The 19,331-nt window shown below is 37.2% G+C and overlaps 1 protein-coding gene across 1 annotated transcript in view; it reads right to left on the bottom strand.

The window, feature by feature from the left end:
- Positions 1-6: 6 nt before the first annotated feature.
- Positions 7-19,331, bottom strand: part of PRKAR2B (protein kinase cAMP-dependent type II regulatory subunit beta) — a 21,323-nt gene continuing 1,998 nt past the window's right edge. Inside the window, exons 2-10 of the mRNA XM_010728738.1 lie at positions 17,473-17,542; positions 16,288-16,371; positions 5,916-6,022; positions 4,909-5,062; positions 4,056-4,157; positions 3,431-3,505; positions 2,025-2,090; positions 1,744-1,888; positions 7-292 (exon numbers count right to left, since the gene is read on the bottom strand). Of these exons, the coding sequence (XP_010727040.1) occupies positions 159-292; positions 1,744-1,888; positions 2,025-2,090; positions 3,431-3,505; positions 4,056-4,157; positions 4,909-5,062; positions 5,916-6,022; positions 16,288-16,371; positions 17,473-17,542 (937 nt within the window). The 3' untranslated portion in view covers positions 7-158. The remainder of the gene's footprint in view (positions 293-1,743; positions 1,889-2,024; positions 2,091-3,430; positions 3,506-4,055; positions 4,158-4,908; positions 5,063-5,915; positions 6,023-16,287; positions 16,372-17,472; positions 17,543-19,331) is intronic.

Below are 19,331 nucleotides of genomic sequence, written 5' to 3'. Positions count from 1 at the left end.
AAAACAAAAACAAAAAAAAAACTAAAGAACCACCCCAAAATGCGCTCCTAAAATCACAGAAAATGCTTGGCATCTATAGGAAGAGAGACAATTTCTCAGTGGACTAACCACTACTGTGCTATGTTCTCATAACTGATCCTGTTGCTCCAACATTTAGTTCATGCACTGGTGTCAGCAATGTCCATGTTTGTTCCAAACAGAGCAACTAGCTGCTCTTCATAGTTCGCAATGTTTCTTTTCAGAATTTCCATACAAGGTCCCAAAAGCCTTTCAAATGCCTGCACGTCCATAACTAATAAAAGGAAAGAGAAAGAGAAAGAATGTAATGCACTCATCAGTGGTAGGCACCAATCTTAGTGTTTATGACATTCCAAAGGAAAATTTTAAATGGTAACTAGAAAGATTCTACTGAGGTATACACTCTGTTTACACAGAAGAGAGCCACTTACCTTAGCTGAGAAAATATTCACCAATACACTGCTGTCATGAAACTTCATAAATACTAGAATTTGCTAGGCTTCTTACTTATGAAATATCTTCAAATTAAGATCTATGTGATTCAAGAGCTCCACAAGAACTCTGGAAGGGCCTGGATTCCTCTGCAGAATGCAGTGTTAACAGCCTTGGAATTTCAAATAAAACACATCCTTTCTTGATGTTTTTGGCTGTATCTGGGGTCTAGCTTGGCCTATTTTCTTGCTGTTTTTACCTGTTTCCACTCACAGTGGAAATGAATAGATATTTACTTCTTAGCAAACATACAAGAAGTTGGAAATAGTAATCCACGTCATGCCAGTGTTCTCTCTCCAACCAGAATGTTTCCTGTCACTGATCACATGCCATTATCCACTGTATTTCTAGCCAACAGGCCAGGTAGGAAACTTCACACTTCAGTCAGCTTCCAACCTTCACCTTGCAGCCCCTTGGCTCCTGAGAAAAGTTCAGATCTCTGCTATTCAGAAGTGCCAGAGATCAATCACCAATAGTTGATGAAGACAGTCTTCTTCCTCACTGCTTCTCATTCTTTTCTTTCTACAGTTTTTACTTCTACTGCCTGCTCATCTGTGTGAGTTTAGGGATACGGATTTAAAAAAACAATAGCTTTATAAATAAGAAATAAACATTTGTTTACTGGCATGGTAATCAAGCCATCCTTCAAGGAAGCCAAAATCATCTTTACCATTTTCCCATAACTAGATGTGGGTATGTAGAAATTAAACATTATGACCATGAAAAGGAATGAGTCAGAAGAAGTTGTCTATAAACAAACAGTAGTGTGATAGAATGATTAAATTAGCAGCTGGTGAAGACAAAGAATTTGTTAAAGCTTCAGTCATAGTGATAAAATGGGACAGAAGTCTTACCACAAAGTTATTTTATGGATAATAGTCAGAATAATAGGAAAAGAAATTCTTTAGCTAGCTGCAGTGTTGGACAGATTTTTCTGATAGCTATAAAAGGTTTGCAGCAATATTATCTGCACAATCTTGAAGCAACTTTACTTCTACGTAATCACAGAAAAGTCAGCGAATTTGTTTTCAATACCAGCTAATAATTATAAATAATTTTTGCATGTAACTAAAATAAATAGGAACACATAGTAAAATGTGATGTGATTAAAAAGCCTCATTTGGGTAAATGTAATTAAATCTTGTATTCTGGAGAAAGACAGAGTTCAAAGTTAAAACAATCCTACAAATTATATCATTTTTATATTAGATACAAAGTATTATTGAACAGTACCTAAACACTTGACAGTGCCAAGAGCAAATGCAGAAGCAGCTCGTGGTTTGTTAGTTACAAGAGCAAGTTCTCCAAAATACTGTCCTCTTGAGCATCGAGCTATTTCAACTGCTCCATTCTCTTCTACCTCTACATCTGGTTTACCCTAAAATATCAAGTAAAAAGAAAAACTGAGAACAATATTTGCTGAACTCACTTGTACAAGTAAAACTGACAACAATAATAGTATTGTTTAGAATAAATCAAGATTTAAAAAAAAATGTGTTTTAGGGATGTTTTACCTTCCTTGTCATTATGATCCTTACTTCCCCAGATTCCACAATGAAGAAAGAATCAGCCATGTCGCCCTGTAGAAGAAAAAAACAAAGTGGGTAAAGGAAATGTGAAATTTCATTTTAATTTCACACTACATAGATCAGGCTGAAAGTAATGCCTCTATTTATTTCCATTGAAACCATAACAAAGATCATAAGAACACTATTTTGATGGATCAAATTCCCAGCTACAAAACACTATTTTTCAGCATGAGCTATGCATTTTTACCAGTGATGTATAAGAACCTGCATGATGTGGTCATAAAGATCTGCACCAGTAATTGTGATCCATCATTTCACAGCTGCTCTGATGGTGTTGTTGCTAGGAAAATGCTGCCTGTGCAGTCCATCTTTCATTGGCCTGAATAGATTGAAGTCAGAAGGTGCCAAATCCAGACTAAACAGTGGGTGTGGGCTGGACAATCCAGCCAAAATTAGGAGTGCTACACATGCTCTTTCCTATCAGATGCCATTTTGTTAGACTGCCCCTCTGTTGCCATTTGTCTCATGGCAGCAAAATGTAAGAGAACAATAGGAGAAAGTTCAACCTCTACTGCCATACCACCAACATAATAAAATATGAGGCATTACTTTTGGAGCAGCTCTTGTAACATTAAAATATTGGCAGCCAGTGCCTTGAAGTTTACCTTTTTGATATCACTGCCAAAGAGACCACTTTTAAAGTGAAATATTCTTTTAAGGCACAAAACAATTAAAACATCTACAGAGAACTGACTGCAAATACTTTTCACGAAAAGACATAGCTTACACAAAAAGCAGGGAAAAAAACAAATATGGAAGATGATAGGATCCTTACTCCTGTTATTCCACCTCTGCATTCTTTCCAAGTGATTTCTCTTACAGTTTCCCATATACAAAAGCCTCCAAGGGCTGTATCTGATATACAGTAAATACTTTTGGGCAAGACAATCTCAGTTGCCTATCCCAAAGAGTTTCCCAAATCACAGAACCATAGAATATCCCAACTTGGGAGAGATCTAAAAGAATCAAAGCATCTGACTCCTGGCTCCACACAAAACTACCCAACATTTTAACCCTATGCCTGAGAACATATACAAGAAAAGCAAGGTAGGTCCTCAGCACTCATTAGTGTAAACTATCATTTGATAATATAGTTTGAATTGCTAAATATATTAAAAATGTTGAGTTGTTTATTCACACCAACAGAAAGGGAACTTTTTCAGAGTACTATATAAGTAAAAAATTAGCTTCTGAAACAGTATCACCTTTTCCAGGTTCACTGTTTTTGTTTTGATAATGGAATATAGTTTAAAATCATGTATCATTTATAAATATTATGGTAATTGTTACTTATTGGAAGAGAAAAACTGAAACAAAATAAACAACTGTACCTGAGCAATGATTTGTTCACCATCTTTGTATACTTTGGTGCCAATCACATCAACCACTTTCAAACGCTCGGATACCTTCATTTAAAAAAGAAAAACATCTGATTAACATTATCATACTATATTTAGAAAGTCCATTTATACTTCTTTCCATGAATCTTTACACGGGATAGCATATCTTTAGTCTCCTGTTTTGATAATCACTAAAAAAAGAAAGAGCTGCTGAATAGCATTTCTGAGGTTATATTATAGTCTTCAGAGATGGAAGTGCTGACAGAGGTTCCATTTTGGATGTCTATACATCCCCTTCTTCCAAAGTTATTTCAGAAAAGCATACATGTACACATACAACTGTTAAATGAAGATATTTTGAAATTCCCTAAGTAATCGTTTGATTTTACAATTATCAAGCAAAATTAAGCTCAAGAAAATGAAAGTAAAAGAAACAAAAAAAAGCCACCGATTTTAAATACTATATTGACAACGGTTCTTTATCCTTCAAATTCAAAATATAGAAACTATGGTATTTTCTCAAAGTAGTATGCTAAATTTTATTGTGGAGAAAATTTTAAGAATTTTACCAAGTACCTCAGATACAGCCATTAAAATAATGCAACAGAAAGCTTACTTCTAAAGATTTAAGGAATGGCAACGACTCAATAAAATTTTCATACATTCTTCTCTTTTTGGCATTGTTTTTTACAATGATTCTTCGGAACGTTACCCTGTCCTGTAAACACAAAGAGAAGAAGAGAGTTTAGCAACAGAAAACACACACATGGTAGAACATTCTTTGGAAGCAGTTGAAGATGTTCGTATTACCCAGTTACAGTAATTCAGTTTAGCTATCATGCTGGCTATCCAGAGTGAGTTAAAGAAAGCAAAATTCCTCTAGAGGTCAATCATGAGCTCCTAAAATTAAGCTCCTGATCTCAGTCTCATTCACATTGTGAAAAGCTTCTCTGCCCTTTGGCAAAACGTACATACAGAGTTTACTTACAGACAGATTTGCTTAAACAGGCTGACTAGACGATGAGCACCGAGGGATGTGAACAACAGCTATCTTTACCTTGGGATCAGCCAATAAATTGATATGTAAGTCTTAAGAATGGCTAATCCAGTTTTACTGTTTTGGTAAATTCTATTGCTGTTGTCAAAGATCTAAATAATGTAACATTGATAAATAACCTCATATTTGAATTCTACTCTGGAATCAACAGCATTCATTTTGCAATTTGGAAAATTAACAATAAAGAACAGTAAAATAACTTTTTTTTTTTTTAACTTCACTGCTTTCTTGAGCCTCAGTTTTTTTTTCTGTAGTTTCTGCTAAAAGAAAGTGCTAAGAGTTCTCATGATTTTTAATATTAAATTTTCTAAAATCGTAATTTATTTTTTTGTACTGTTATAGCATATCAGTGCCATTTATATCATACATTTAAAACAAATGAATAATACATTAATGTAAGTATTTCACTTACCAAACCCCAGATGGCACCAGGAGAGGTAGCTATAATTGTAGCTGCTCTAGGTGTATTGTACATTAAGGCCAGCTCACCAAAACTTCCTCGGTTGTCATAGGTGCCAACACACCTCCCAACACCATCACATTTTACATAAATATCATATGTCCCTCTGTTAATAAAATATATAAATAAAGTGAGTAGAATCTAGTCCTGTTCTCTGCTAAGCACTCTCACTCTATTTTTATACCATGAGTCCCAAAAATAAAGCATTTTAAATACATATTCCACTTGCTTAAACTGTATTAAGCACCTTGCTGAAGACAACTACATCACTTCAGTAAATATTCAATAGATAACAAAAGTAGTTCCTTAAAGTGAAGGATAAGGTTTTGACAGTAATTCTCTGTAAAAACAGACTGGATTTACAGTGATCTATTGATTGCCAAAATTGTATTTATTAAAAATGAAGTAGTAGTATACATGTTTATTAATTGTAACTATACTATGTACAAATGTAGCATATTGTTATGATACGACATAACACAATTTAACATTTAAAATACTTCAAAATACTAATTTGTGAGGTAATAATTAGATGGATTCCACATTCAATGAATGTGCATGAAAAGCAACATAAGATTATGAAATAAAGAGATCGTGTAATTATCTAACATCATGCGGATTTCTTCCCCCTGTCTATTCACTCCTCAACTATTATTTTTTTGTTGTTTTGAGAAAGCAGTAAAATATGGTATTTTACAGAACATGACATAGCCATCCTCACTGATGCTAAGCCATTACTTTGTTCAGTGCTGAATATCTGTACAGTACATGCTGATAAATCGTGTGAATGATTTCCAAAAACTGCTCTCCAAATCTCAGACACAACTGCCTTAGTTCTCATGTGTTCTATTTTCTTTCTCCCACACAAATGTGTAAGAATCAAGTGCAAGCACACAGAAATAGATTTTTCTCAGTGGACTTTCCCATACTACTTAGTGCTACAAGACACAGCCATTCACCTGTCAATGACATAGAAGTTGTCACCATCATCTCCTTGATCAATGACATGTTCCCCTCCTTCAACCAGCTTTTCAAACATCGCGTCCAACACCTGAGACATCTGTTCCTGTTTAAAAGAACACAAAGACAAGAAATTATCATCTGCTTTCAAAATCTTACTCTTCAGATTAACTAACTGCTCCACCTCTCAAATATGCAGAAACTGCTTAGGGACACAAAAATGTTTATGCTGCAGAGATGCATGGGTAAGCCAGAAAGACAGATTCTACTTCCTACTTATAGTTTTTTCTCTATCAGTGTTCCGATCCCAACTTCCCTTCTTGTACTACTAATGACAATATAGATCTTGACTGCAATAAAAATTATTCATAAGCATTCAAAATTTTCAACCTTCACTAATTTCATCAATTATACAGTTGTGTGCCTCATTGCAAACAACACACTTACCTGGTTTTGTCTTCAGAAATATTTTATCGGACCAAAATGACTGCAAGTATTTTGAAAATCTGAATTATATCACATCTGCGTGATGCTGGGACAGGAGTAACCATAATGGTCTGTAGTGCTTTGGTTTAGTAAATGCTAGGCTTACTGGGAAATAGGAACGTACACATGGTTATAAAAATACTTCATTAAACTGAATGGAATATGAATGCCTGGAGGGAAAAATTAACAGAATAACAAAATGTCAACTTTTGAATTATAAAACAAAAAACTAATAACTAATCATACTACTTGCTTTGCTTGTTGTAGCCTAAAACCTAATTATTTACATTAAAAAACAACAAACGCAGCTCTTTTGTGAATTGATACAAATCCTAAAAAGATAACTTAATAATTGAATTTTTATTTCCAGTTTATTCAGAAATATACTTAAAACGCTGAGAACAAGCACAAAATTCTCACTGACTTTTTCAAGCTTACCACGTATGTATAACATTGGAACAAGCGGTGAAACTACTGAAAACCACAACAGAGAGAAGCCGGTGGATTTACATCCTCAGGCATTTTTGAATGGTTCGATTCATAGCATTCCCAACCACTGCAAAATGACATTTACCTTTCTAAACAAAACCAGCTAAACCAGTCCTGTAAGAGTCCTTCTGCAGCCCATGGGCAGAGATAACCATACCACGTATCTCAGAATAATTCTCTAGAGATTGCTCTTTCTTCCTGCTGATAGAGGGCTACTCCAATTAAATGATACTTAATTTGTAGACAGATAAAGTTAGGTGAATGAATTCCATCTTTAATTTATTGAATTTCTTCACTTACACAAACCTTTTAAAAATATCAAGCTGGTGTTATCAGATCCTATTTAAAAATGAAAGCAGCCAAATACAATTTTACTTTACAGAATTAATTTATCATGTGTGGGCACAGAAAAACAACAGATGCACAGCATCTATCCTCAGTACATATCATGGGAAAGTACAGAAGGACATAATGCAGCCTATCTAGGCCAGCAGGGAATCCTTTGACTATGTCTTGATTTAGTACTTTTTTGTTATAGGCAGGTATGTATTTGCAAAAAATAAAGGTCGTGTAACTATCCATTCATAAGTGAATAGCTTATAATTCAATTTAGGAGAAAAGCGTATGCGTGTGCACGCCATTGGGAGACACTGAAAATGATATACAATTGTCTTCTGAAGTATCACATATATATTTTAACTTTCTGAATAAACTGCAGCTAACTGAAAGACAAGTGGTCCTCTTTCTAAAACTTTCAACGCAAAATAACGATAGAGCAGACTGCAATAGCCAACCCAGGCATGTGGCTCTTGATGTCACCACGAGAATTACAAAACCTGCTTGCTTAGCTTGCTTCTGTGCGAATCCTCTTGTTTCCCTGCCAAAATGAGGCTCAATTTACTAGTGCTCTCTGTAGTTGCTCTGAAAGGATAAAGATGGGTAATTTCAAAATTAAAAAGTAGATCTGCTATCATATGCAAAAATTAATTCCAGTATTTTGTAAAGTGGCACAGAGAAAGCAACTGAAAAGCAGTCTGGGTTTGAAAAATGCTTATAAAATGAAACCAGGAAGAATTTTTTTATATCACTGTTTGCAGATCTGTATAATGCTGTGGCAATCTGGTAAACCATACTACTAGAATGATACTTTATTAAAATGATACAATTCTAATAGAAATAAAATTTATAGAGAAACTGAACTACTGAACATGGATGTCAGGAAATCCATGATTTTTGCTAGAGTTTCATTATCTTAACAGCTTTTTCAAGAGTAACAGTTACCAGCTCTTTATTCTTAAGAACAATGTTCTCTACAGAAATGCCAAAACTGAAGTTCAAATTATTTGAAATTTGATTATATATATAACATTTATTTACATACTCTGATTAATAGCAGCAATGGATTTTTTTAATTTTTATTTTCTTACATTCTTAATGGTGAAGCATGCAAATATCAAAAAAGGAACCTTTTAGAAAGTCATGGTAATCTTGGGTTGTTGCCATCAAAGCAGACTTAGTATCATCATTTGACAGCAAAAAATCCTTTAATTTCCTTAAGCATGAAGAGGCTGAGTAAAAAATAAGATTTTTGAAAGACACATTCACAATATAAATTATATTCATGTAGCAAGATTTTCTTCATGAAGATATTTTTTTCTTTTTTCTTTTTTTTTTCTTTTGGAAGTGTAGTTACTGCATTTCTGACAAAGAGTCTAACAACTGGACTTTATGACAGAGTGTGATTTCACAAAATAAGTTACTAGATAAGAGAAATAAACAAACTACAGTTAGTGTCTGAATCATCTTTGATTTCAGGTGTGGATTTAGAATCACAGAATATCCCAAGCTGTAAGGGACCCACATGGATCACCAAGTCCAACTCCTGGCTCCACAATTTTGGGACTACCCAAAATTCAAACCACCCAAAAATTCAATAGAGTGTTGTCCAAATGTATTTTGATCTGTCAGCTTGGTGCCATGACCACTGTCCTGGGGAGCCTGTTCCAGTGCCTGACCACTGGCTGAGGATGGAGAAGCTTTAACACCCAGCTAAAGCCTCCCCTCATGCAGCTCCATGCTGTCCCTTTAGGTCTTTTATCACTGGGAAACGGGGAAGTGAAGGATCATTAGTTCCCTCACCAGCATCAGCCAGCATGATAGATCCTCTCATACAATGTAAAGTGGAGATAGTGCAGTTTTCTTTTCTCTCTTATTCAGACCAAGACTGCCCCTATCCTGGTTCAGTATCAGCTTAAATGAGGAATTTCTTCTGCATGTTTAGATCCATCAGAATTAGGGCCAACTATGAAGCACAACTCACCAGGACCATGGGACTGTCAGCAAAGCTGGAACAGTCTGGGCTTGTGCTAACTATTGTTCCTCCTGATAAGCCCTGCTCATGGTTTGAAGGAGCGGACAAGCCAGGACTTCTTTCCAGAAAACAGTCCAGACAAAACCACTCTGCTTACTTGCCTTCTTTCGTGGGGTTAGCAGGAAAGTGAGGTGTAAGAGTTAAGCCGTACATTCATGTACATGTGACAATGCACTGAATGTCCTCAGATCTATTGTTAGTGATTACAGAACTGAAGAAAGGAGACAAGAATGTAAAATTTTAAGAGTAAACTTTTAAGAGTAAAAAAGCCTAAAACAGCCTACTGTAATCAGTCTAACTCTGCCTGCTGGCATCCTTCTTAATTTCCTGACAAACAGAATCTGTCCTTCTACTCAATCAAATGACATTTTCCCCTGTAATTAAAGTGTTCAAAATACTAAACATTTAATATGAAGAGCATGTTCTGTGACTAACTAGTGAAAAACAATGAGCAGGTATTCTTAGTTCTTTCATCCCAAAACATGTAAATTAACTCCACAACCTCTCTGAGCAACCTGGTTCAGCATTTGACCATCCTCATGGGTAAAAAGGCCTCCACTGATGCTTAAACAGATATTATTTACTTATGTATTATTTCAACGTCTCACAATGTCTCCTGCCTGATGCTCATCCTTCTATGGCTCCTTCACTTGGCAGCTCAGCACTGAGCACAGCACGTTTTCCCCAGGTGATGCCCCTCAGCCTTCAGGAGTGACATCAGACACTCTCAGGAGCCTGAGACCCGGATGTATCCTATCTCTAGATCTGGCTTGAAAGCTTTTATGTCACACAGTTGACTGGTCCAGCTGATGCTGTGAAGCACTCATTGGGCCTCATCATCACTGTTACTACACTAACTCTAGTATTTCTATAGCCTCTCATGCACTTTTTTTCTGGCCCCTTCAAGCTTACATCTGCACAAAGCACCTCAGCTATAAAGTCTCTGCTAGTTTGTCCTCTTTGCTGTGCTCCAGGGAGCCCTCTGTCCTCAGTGGAAATTAGACAGGAGTTCTTCAGCAAAACTTTAGTAGAAGCCAGATGCTGACAGTCTTCATGTGTGTACATATTCTAAACAGTACACTTATGACAAAAAGTAGTTGCTCTTCTTTTCCACTTTATTCCATGATGGCCACATGAAACTCTAGCATAGAAGCAGAACTTTAATGTCAAAAACACCTCTGATAGTTATCAAGGTGTGAGTGAATGGCAGAGCACCTAAACAGAGGTTTTAGGAATCTCTCAGATTAAGAATTATTTTACTGCATGAAATTTAGATGCCAAGTACCTTAATGAATCTAGGCTTGTCATGATATCCAAGTAAAAAAAAAAAAGTGGTGTGCAAGCCTGATGTATTATCATTTCATATCCTAATGTGCATACTAAAATCATTTACAAGTTGAAGTTCTCCGTAAAAATGCATGCCTGTGTCCATAAGGCTTCTTTCAGCTGTCTGTAGGCCTCATCAACTTCTTCCTCCTGATTAGTCAGGCTGTGATAAACATCCACAACTGTGTCAATCACATTTACTTTCCCCTTAATGCTCACAAATAAGCTCTTCACAATTCATCCCTAAGCAGAGCTCAGTACAGTTCAGTTCTATCTCTAACATACGGAACAACTTCACCAACTCGGCCTCGCTGGTCTGTCTTTCCTAAAAAGTACATACGCATCCATGACAGCATTCCAGTCATGCGAGCTGTCTCACCATATCTCCATGACTGCAATGAGATCACAGCCCTGAGACCACACACAGATCTCTAATTCTTCATCTTTGTTCCCCCATGCACAACAGCACTGATTCAGGCACTTCAGAGAAGAAGATGCAGGCTTCCCTGGGAGAATGCAAGAGGATCCCTCACAGCTATACACACCCTTGAGGTGTCTGGTCTTGTGGCTCCTGTCATGGGAGGCAGCTGAGGCGAATTTGTTGCTGTTCTGGTTGGCCTGGTTCATTCCCAACGCGGTTGCAATGGCATGAGCATTGCCATTTAGGACCCCACCCCCCCAGTATCAATCAATTAATGTTCAGCAAAGTACTAGGAAGGCAATGAAGCAGACACAGTACTAGAACAGTGAGGGGAAAAAACGAGACAAAAAAATTCAGCCAAGTATAGGAAGGAAAATCACGGGAAGAAAAAAAATTAGAAATCAGTAAGTCAGGATCTTGAAGATGAAGAGTAAATCGCAGAATTCATGTCTCCAGCACCCAGTGTTCGTTTTTCAGAGCAAAAACCATGTACGTATACTCCCGCGGAACTGTGATCTCAATGTTTGCAGTTCTATCGATCCAACTCAAAATGTTTAGCTCTCTTGAGTGATATCCACTTGTAAACTCATCAAAAAGCCCTTATTTCTTCACTATCTAATAATCTAATTAATATTTAGATGTATGATCAATATTTTTGAGTATTAATCAGTATTTTCCTCAAAAATTCTTCTGCACAGTTATATGTTGTTAATGTTCTGTCTCTGACATACCACACATATGCCCATCAAGTCAGGCTCTGTAACACTTTCTCTGTTTTGTAAATTGCCCCTCTGAGCAAATTGGCTTAGTCCTATAGCAGTTTGCTAAAAAAGAGCAGAAATAATACTGGACTGCAAGCACTTTGTAAGTTTTTAAGATGAAAACACCCTCCTTTGGGCAGTTCTTCTGTAAAATGTTCATTAACTGAATACAGGCCAGGTGGAGAGTATCCCTGTTTACCAGACATGATGTCAACATTAATTCTGTCTTAGAGAAGAAAGGAGAATTAAGGGCAATTCTATGTTTGGGAATCCATTAATTTGTGAAGAGTTTTATGCAATCTAGGAAAGTATGTTCATGTTCTCTCATTCATATATTCATATATGTATTTGCATTAATTGTTCTACCATCTGTAGTCCCAATTTTTCAAAGCAAAAAAAAATTAAGAATGCAAAAGCATTATGAGAACCTTCTGTTGGTAGCACACTTCAATTAAGGCTTCTGCCATGAGCAGAAGAGTCCACTATTCATAAAACATGGCTGCCTTATGCTTTCTTTCATCTTCCCTTGAATTAATCAATTATAATTGATTAATCAATGTTTGTACTCTTTTATAATAATTCCCCAGGTGAATGAGTGGCAATATTCATGGACACTGCTTTTGTACATTTGCAGAGAATATGTATATTTATTACCTTTTAGAAAAAGGTCAAATCTTATCTTATTGAACTACAAGCATTAGCAGGGCAATGATCTCCAAAATAAAATTTCCCTGAAACAGAACAGATCTAAAACTGTTTATGGATTTTTGCTAAAGAAAGGACTTGAACTTTAAATGCTAGGGTGCAGCACAAATTTGATGGCAGCACAAATTTGATGGCACCAGTCCCTTTAGCCTCCTAGTTACTTTGACAATAAGTTGGTTCATCACTTGTTTTTTTGTGTTTGTTTTTTTTTTTCAAACTGCTAGTCATGGGCCATGTCTACCCCATAGCAGACAAACCACATAACTTGCTATTAATCTGCCTCAGCAAAATTGCCTCTTGAAAGACAAAACCAAAAGAGTAACTGCTAGAACTCTGTCATCTAGATGAGCTGCTCCTGCTGCTGCTGCTGTTCCTCTCAGTGATAGAACAGCTGTTGGGTTGCATAAACAGAAACAAAACCAAGTAATAGCAACTTGGGATTCATCCTCAGTAATGGCTCAAGGCATCTGGTCATCTTGTTTACTCCTTGTTGGTTTAGACAAAATGAAAAGGAAGGGAAAGAGAGCATGAATCAAGGAGGATGAAAAGAGCACCTTGATAGGAAGAAGCATGCAGCTTCTGATTCCAATGCCAGTAACCTCCAGTATCTGTAGAACGAAGGAGAGGGCGTGGGAATGTGCCTTGGGCACACACCTCAGTATTTTCATTGACACAGTTCTGCATTTACCTGCTTAGTTCTGGAATTCCTCTTGATTCTTTCCTGATCCAGCCCTCAAACAAGAAGCTGAAGAGCTCTGCAAAATCTCTTTTCCTCATTTTGTTGCACACACATTTCAATCCATATTCCTCTTCCAGTAACTTTTCCAGTACTGTTACACACTAGCTAAAACTGACAGTGAGTGACCCCAAACAGATGGGAAGTGAGCAACTCCCAGAAAGGTAAAAAAAAATGTATTTTAACATTTAAAGTGGTTTTTTTTTTAAGTGTTTAAGGGAATTAACTCAGAAGTATATTGTTGAACTGACATTAATTGATCAGTCACATCCTTAGCAACCCACAAAGTTAAACAAAGATCTGAGATAATTCAAACAACGTCACAGGGAATTTTACAAGAGTTGGATTTTAAAGTAGAAAGTGCTACTTAGTGAATAGTATTGGAGCCTAATGTACCTTTATACTAGGCTGCTTTTTCATTAGAGCCTTTATGTGAAATATCAATATTTATAAATACTTCTGCATAGGTTTACCTATCTAATATTTAAAAACTGCTACCAGATAAATGCTGGCTCACGACAGTGATATGTATTTGGAATGTCCTAAATTGTCTCAAAGCCTGAAGGCTATCTTTTTCTCCTCTCTGTCATTTTTTCTCACATTCAAATGGCTGTTTTTTACTTTTAGTGAAGCCTCTTGCCTTTTCAAATAGGCTCTTTAATTAAAATGCTGAGCAGTACTGTAAGTCATCTTCTAACTACTGCAGCTTCTCCTTTTGCTTTTATGATACTCTTATCTTATCCTTTCATTCACATTAAAATACAGTGTGTTATGGTAGGATAAAGTTAGCAAAATGTGAACTGCATTTAGCATCATCACTGAATGCCATTCTGATCGTGCCTGAGGACATGCTGTTACACTGCATTTCAGATGGTATGCTATCTAAGAATGTGTTTGACACCTTGCTAAAGGGCCATCAGGGAAAAGCCATTAAGCACTTTACATTCTCTTTCCCATTCTACTCACAGACCTCCACAACCACGTTTTTCATACACAGAACTATAGCAGGAAGAAGCCGAAGCGCAATGCAAGAAAGAAACAGTGGGAGTAGGAGACACACCATCTATACGCAGCTTGATTCTTGTTCCAGAGACTGTAGCTTTAGCAGCTAAGATGAATGAGGGGTTTTTTTTACTAATATGCCAGGGAGTAATTTCATCAGCTGGCATCACATGTACTTAAGTTGTCCGGGGGAGAGGCAGAGGTGAGGAAGAATCCGGGGTAAGAAAATTTAAACTGTTGCAACTACGGTCACAGAGCTCTTAAGTCATTGTCTAGGAGCAGAACAAGCAGAAGGAGTGGGGAGAATTTCCATGGGACTACAGGTCTGGGTTCTGGCAGCAAGCCAGACTGAGGAAGGCCGGGTTTTACTACCCTTGCTGTCTTCAGAGCTCGGTAGCTCAATGTTCTTAATGAATACAGTTATAATATAAACATCTTTACAAAAAATAAATTATTTTGCTTTCTAGAACACTGTAAAGGATTTAATCTACAAGAAAGCATTCATAATCCACAGGACATAATCCTAAGCAAAGGGAAGTGAACAAGAAAAAACTTGGGAGATCCCAGGAACAGACTTGAAGGCAGAGCCCCACAAGGGAAGCGTTGTGCCAAATACGTGGAAGTGACTGTGGGAAATCCTAACAGTCACGAGTAACTGATTCAGAAGCAAAAAGAAAACACATCACAGCAATGCAGTTCTTAGAATACTTCCACCAATAGGGGTGGTGATCCCTCAGAACTCTTCACAAAATCATATAAAGTGCCCAAGCTGGAGTAGTTCAATGCTGTGTCATACACAGTATTACAACAGGACGCAGCACTAACAAGGAACATATAAATAAAGCAATTCTGCATCCAGTACAGATGCCATCAAACCTCTCTGAGTCCCTGAAGTCACACAAGAAAGTAATTAAGTAGTGTAAGGGACAAATGTTTGGGTGACTTTAGCACAAACCAGTATAGTGGAACAAGTTCCAATTAAACATACAGCACAAGGGAGCTAGGAGATCCTGTGTCAGTTCCCCAGCATCCCAAGAATGCACACATATGATTCCCTATGTTGAGACTCTGTACCCTCCTCCAGCTCTGCCTCCAAGGTTTTGCAAATCCCTAGAGGGTTCTGTGGCTCGCTGCTCCCCAGGGCCTCTGTGGGAAGGGGTGCCCTGGTCAGAGCACCACTTCTGTGCTGACAAAAGCAGGAGCTGGAAACTCGCAGCATGAATCAAGCTGCATTCTCTGTAATAACACTTGACTTCCCAATAGAGATGCAGGCTGGTCTTTCCATTAGCTCTCTCTCTCTCTTGAATTAAACTTAAAACTTTTTGTTCTCATGCTTAAAACTACATAATTACTCCTCTCCCCTCCTGATAGAGCTGAATCAATCCTTCCATTTGCTGTGCTGTGAGTCACCCCAACCTCAGCATGCACCTTTTGACTGATAAACACAACTTTGCCTTAAACAACCCCGTGCACTTTTGTAGGATTATCACCTCTGTCTGATCCAGAACACTCATTCACTGCATTTCAGTTTTCTAAAAAGCCCATAATTGGTTTTATGGACAACAGAAGGAAATAATCTGCAGAGAAGAAGAATATCTGTAGTGTTTTACGTTATCTATACTAAGTAAAATAATGATGTAAATGTCTTCCTATTGCCCTTCCCTCTCCTTCTGCTTCTCAAGTTGCTTGTTCAGTTACTGCTATAGCTAGAATGTAGGCTTTGGAGGTAAGTTTAGGTTTTCATGAGGTACTCAGCACGCTTCTGGGAAATAAAGTAACTAGTAGCAATAATTCAAAGGTTCCAAGTAACAGATGACCTCCATAAATGAATGCAAATAGATAAACAAACAAACAAATAAATAAAATACAGCACAATCACACCAATACATTCATATTAATGTATTCCAAGAAATATATTTTGTATGTGACAACAGTTATAAAAATGGCACTTCTGGAGTCTATGGAATGGTCAAGAAAGCATACATAAGAGCTTATAAAGTCCAATCTGCAAGCTTCTATTCAAAATTTCAAGAGAATTAATTCTCATCAACACTTCTTGTAAAGATGCTCTTACCGGATCTAGGTTCTTAAAAAGAAGAATGTCCTTGCAAGCCTCCTGCAGCCTGTTTCTTTGATCATCTGTTTTAGGGTGAATAATCTGAGAGATATAATAGAAAAACCTTTAAAGTGATTATCATACAGCAGCAAATAGTTGAAGGGCTGAGTTAATTCACCTAAGTATTTTATACAGTATTTTTTCATGCTTCATAACATTTTCTCTTCAAAACCTTCAGGATTTGAATAAATAGCAACAACACTGTATCACCACAGCATGAGCAAATGATGCCTGTCTGTATTTAAGCTGACAAGACCTTCAGCATTTGTAGAATCCAGTACATTTTCAAAAGCCATTCTGGATACCCTTATTTTAGTAGTTTCTGTTTAAACATTACTCTGCTGCTCCCTAAGCACATATACTCTGTAAAGAAACTCCACTGATACATTTATCTATTTGCCATGACTACTTCCTAAAGAATATTTTGCAAAATAATCTCTGTGCTAAGTTTATACAAGTAGTTTAAAGAGTAAACAACAGACTTTACATCATTTGAGAGACAGAAATTCAGTAAATTACCAGTGTTTGGTTAATATGACTATCAGTCAAGTTATTGGTTTAATTTTTATTTTTATCATAACCTTTTTCAATGCTTTAATTAGACAGAAATTAGGTTCAATACAAAAATATAAGCCAGTCACACATGCTATTTTATATTAAAAACTGAGTAAATGCCTTTAAAGGTGACCTAACTAAAAGAAATAAATATATTTCACTAGTTATTGCATTCTACGTATGAAAATCTTAGTGATTTTACAATTCATCTTTTTTATGCCTTACCTAAATACTAGAATACTGATTAAAATACTGCAAGACTATAAGGAGGCTAAATAAGTACTTTTAAGAGCAGAAATTATCTAAGCAAATGTAACTGCACACAAATGTTTCCATAACAGACCGTGGATCATGGGTACAATCATTTAGACTGATATTTAACTGTGTCCTACACGGGTAACTATTACAGAGAATTTTTAAGTGTTCTTCTAACATGAAAACCTCACAGATTATTAAAGAACATTACAATAATGATGGCTCTGAAAAGGAATGGTAATGCTAGTTACATAACGTATATAATCATCCTAAATTTTCTTCCTGAATGTAATACCTCAGAACTGAAAAAAAAATCAATAAAGCATTAAATACCCTAGTTTCTGCATCGTCCTCTTCTTCATCGGGATTGTAAGCTTCTGCACACACTGAAATAAAAAAAAAACTATAGTATTAATTGAAAGTAACATATTGTTTCACAAGAATTACATTCACAAACACTGCATGCCATACATAGCAATGTGACACACAGAAGATATTGCTGATAAGAGTCCATGGCAGGTCATCACCAACTGCTGGTCGAAAAGGGTACATTTACATTAATTTTCGTCATGTTTTTTGTGCTTTAAAAGATCTCCAAGATACTTCACAGTTTCCCAAGTAACCACTCATAAGTGATCTGATCTTACTATCAGAATTTTTTCTCTCCTGTCTAACCTAGCCCTGTCTGTTCAGAGTCTAAGCAATCTACACTGGATACAGAGACCAGATCTTTCCCATTGCCTGTGTAAATACAAGGGTTTTTATACAGTTGAAAATTTCTCCCTCTCTCTTACTTTTTATGGTAAATAGTTCTGATTATTGAAGTCTTTTCTTACAAGTCATACTTTCCAGCTCTAATTATCCTCATTGCTGTCCTCTCAGCTCCCTTCAATTTGCCCTGCCTTACTGAAGTACGATGATCAAAACCACACATAATGTTTGAGCTGAACACAATACTGAGTTGTCACAGTTTCAGCTGGGATAGAGTGAATCTTTGCAGAGGTTTGTATGCTGCCGTGTTTTGGATTTGAGATGAAAACAGTGGTGATAACACACCAATGTTTCAGTTGTTGTTGAGCAGTGTCACCCAAGGACACTTCAGCTTCCTGTGCTGCTCTGCCAGTGAGGAGCCGGGGATGCACAGGGGGCTGGGAGAGGACAGCACGAGGACAGCTGGTCCAAACTGACCAAAGAAATGCTCCATAGCTTATGGTGCCATGCTCAGCAATAGAAGCAGGGGTGAATAAGGAGGAATGGAGATGTCTGGAGTGATGGGGTATGTCTTCCCTAGAAGCTATCACACGTGATGAGCTCTGCTCTCCTGAAAGTGGCTGAATGTCTGCCTGCTGATGGGGAGCAGCAAATTAATTTCTTATTCTGATTTACTTGTATGTGCAGCTTTTGCTTTACCTACAGTTTGGTAGGTTCTCACCATTTTGCCTACCTGATTCTCTCCCCATCCCACCTGGGGAGAGGAGCGAGCAGGTGCATGATGCTGAGCTGCTGCTCAGCACATCCGATGAAATACTGCACTGACATTTTGCAGGCTATATGTATTTTCAACCACCCACACCTTTTTCATAGCAACTTGATTACGTCTACTCATGTAATTTTCATGATTTGCATATGATTTTCCAAAATCACTGCTTCACCAGCTGTCCTGTATATGGCTATTCTGCCTAAGAGTAGTACCATGCATTTATTAAGCAGCCCCATATTCCCCAAACTATTCCTGCAATGTGCTAAGCTCATTGTGAATTCTAATCTCCAGCATTATTCCAATCCATTCTCAAATTTGTGAAAACAGTAAATCTAATAAACATACTCATACATAACCTAGATTATCACTGAAAAAACCACAACAGTATCCAAAACAAATGCCGATGGAACAGTTATCTGACCCTGACACAGAATCATAGAATCACAGAATCACAGAATTGTAGGGGTTGGAAGGGACCTCTAGAGATCATCGAGACCAACTCCCCTGCCAAAGCAGGTTCCCTACACCAGGTCGCACAGGTAGGCGTCCAGGCGAGACTTGAATATCTCCAGAGAAGGAGACTCCACAACCCCCCTGGGCAGCCTGTTCCAGTGCTCCGTCACCCTCACCGTGAAGAAGTTCTTACACACATTCGTGCGAAACTTCCTATGCTGCAGCTGATGGCCGTTTCCCCTCGTCCTGTCTCCACGTA

Source organism: Meleagris gallopavo, chromosome 1 (genome assembly GCF_000146605.3).
Source record: "Meleagris gallopavo isolate NT-WF06-2002-E0010 breed Aviagen turkey brand Nicholas breeding stock chromosome 1, Turkey_5.1, whole genome shotgun sequence".
In the NCBI taxonomy this organism is placed as follows: Eukaryota; Metazoa; Chordata; class Aves; order Galliformes; family Phasianidae; genus Meleagris; species Meleagris gallopavo.
The sequence above is the reverse complement of the archived record's forward strand: the minus strand, read 5'-3'. Positions and strand labels throughout refer to the sequence as shown.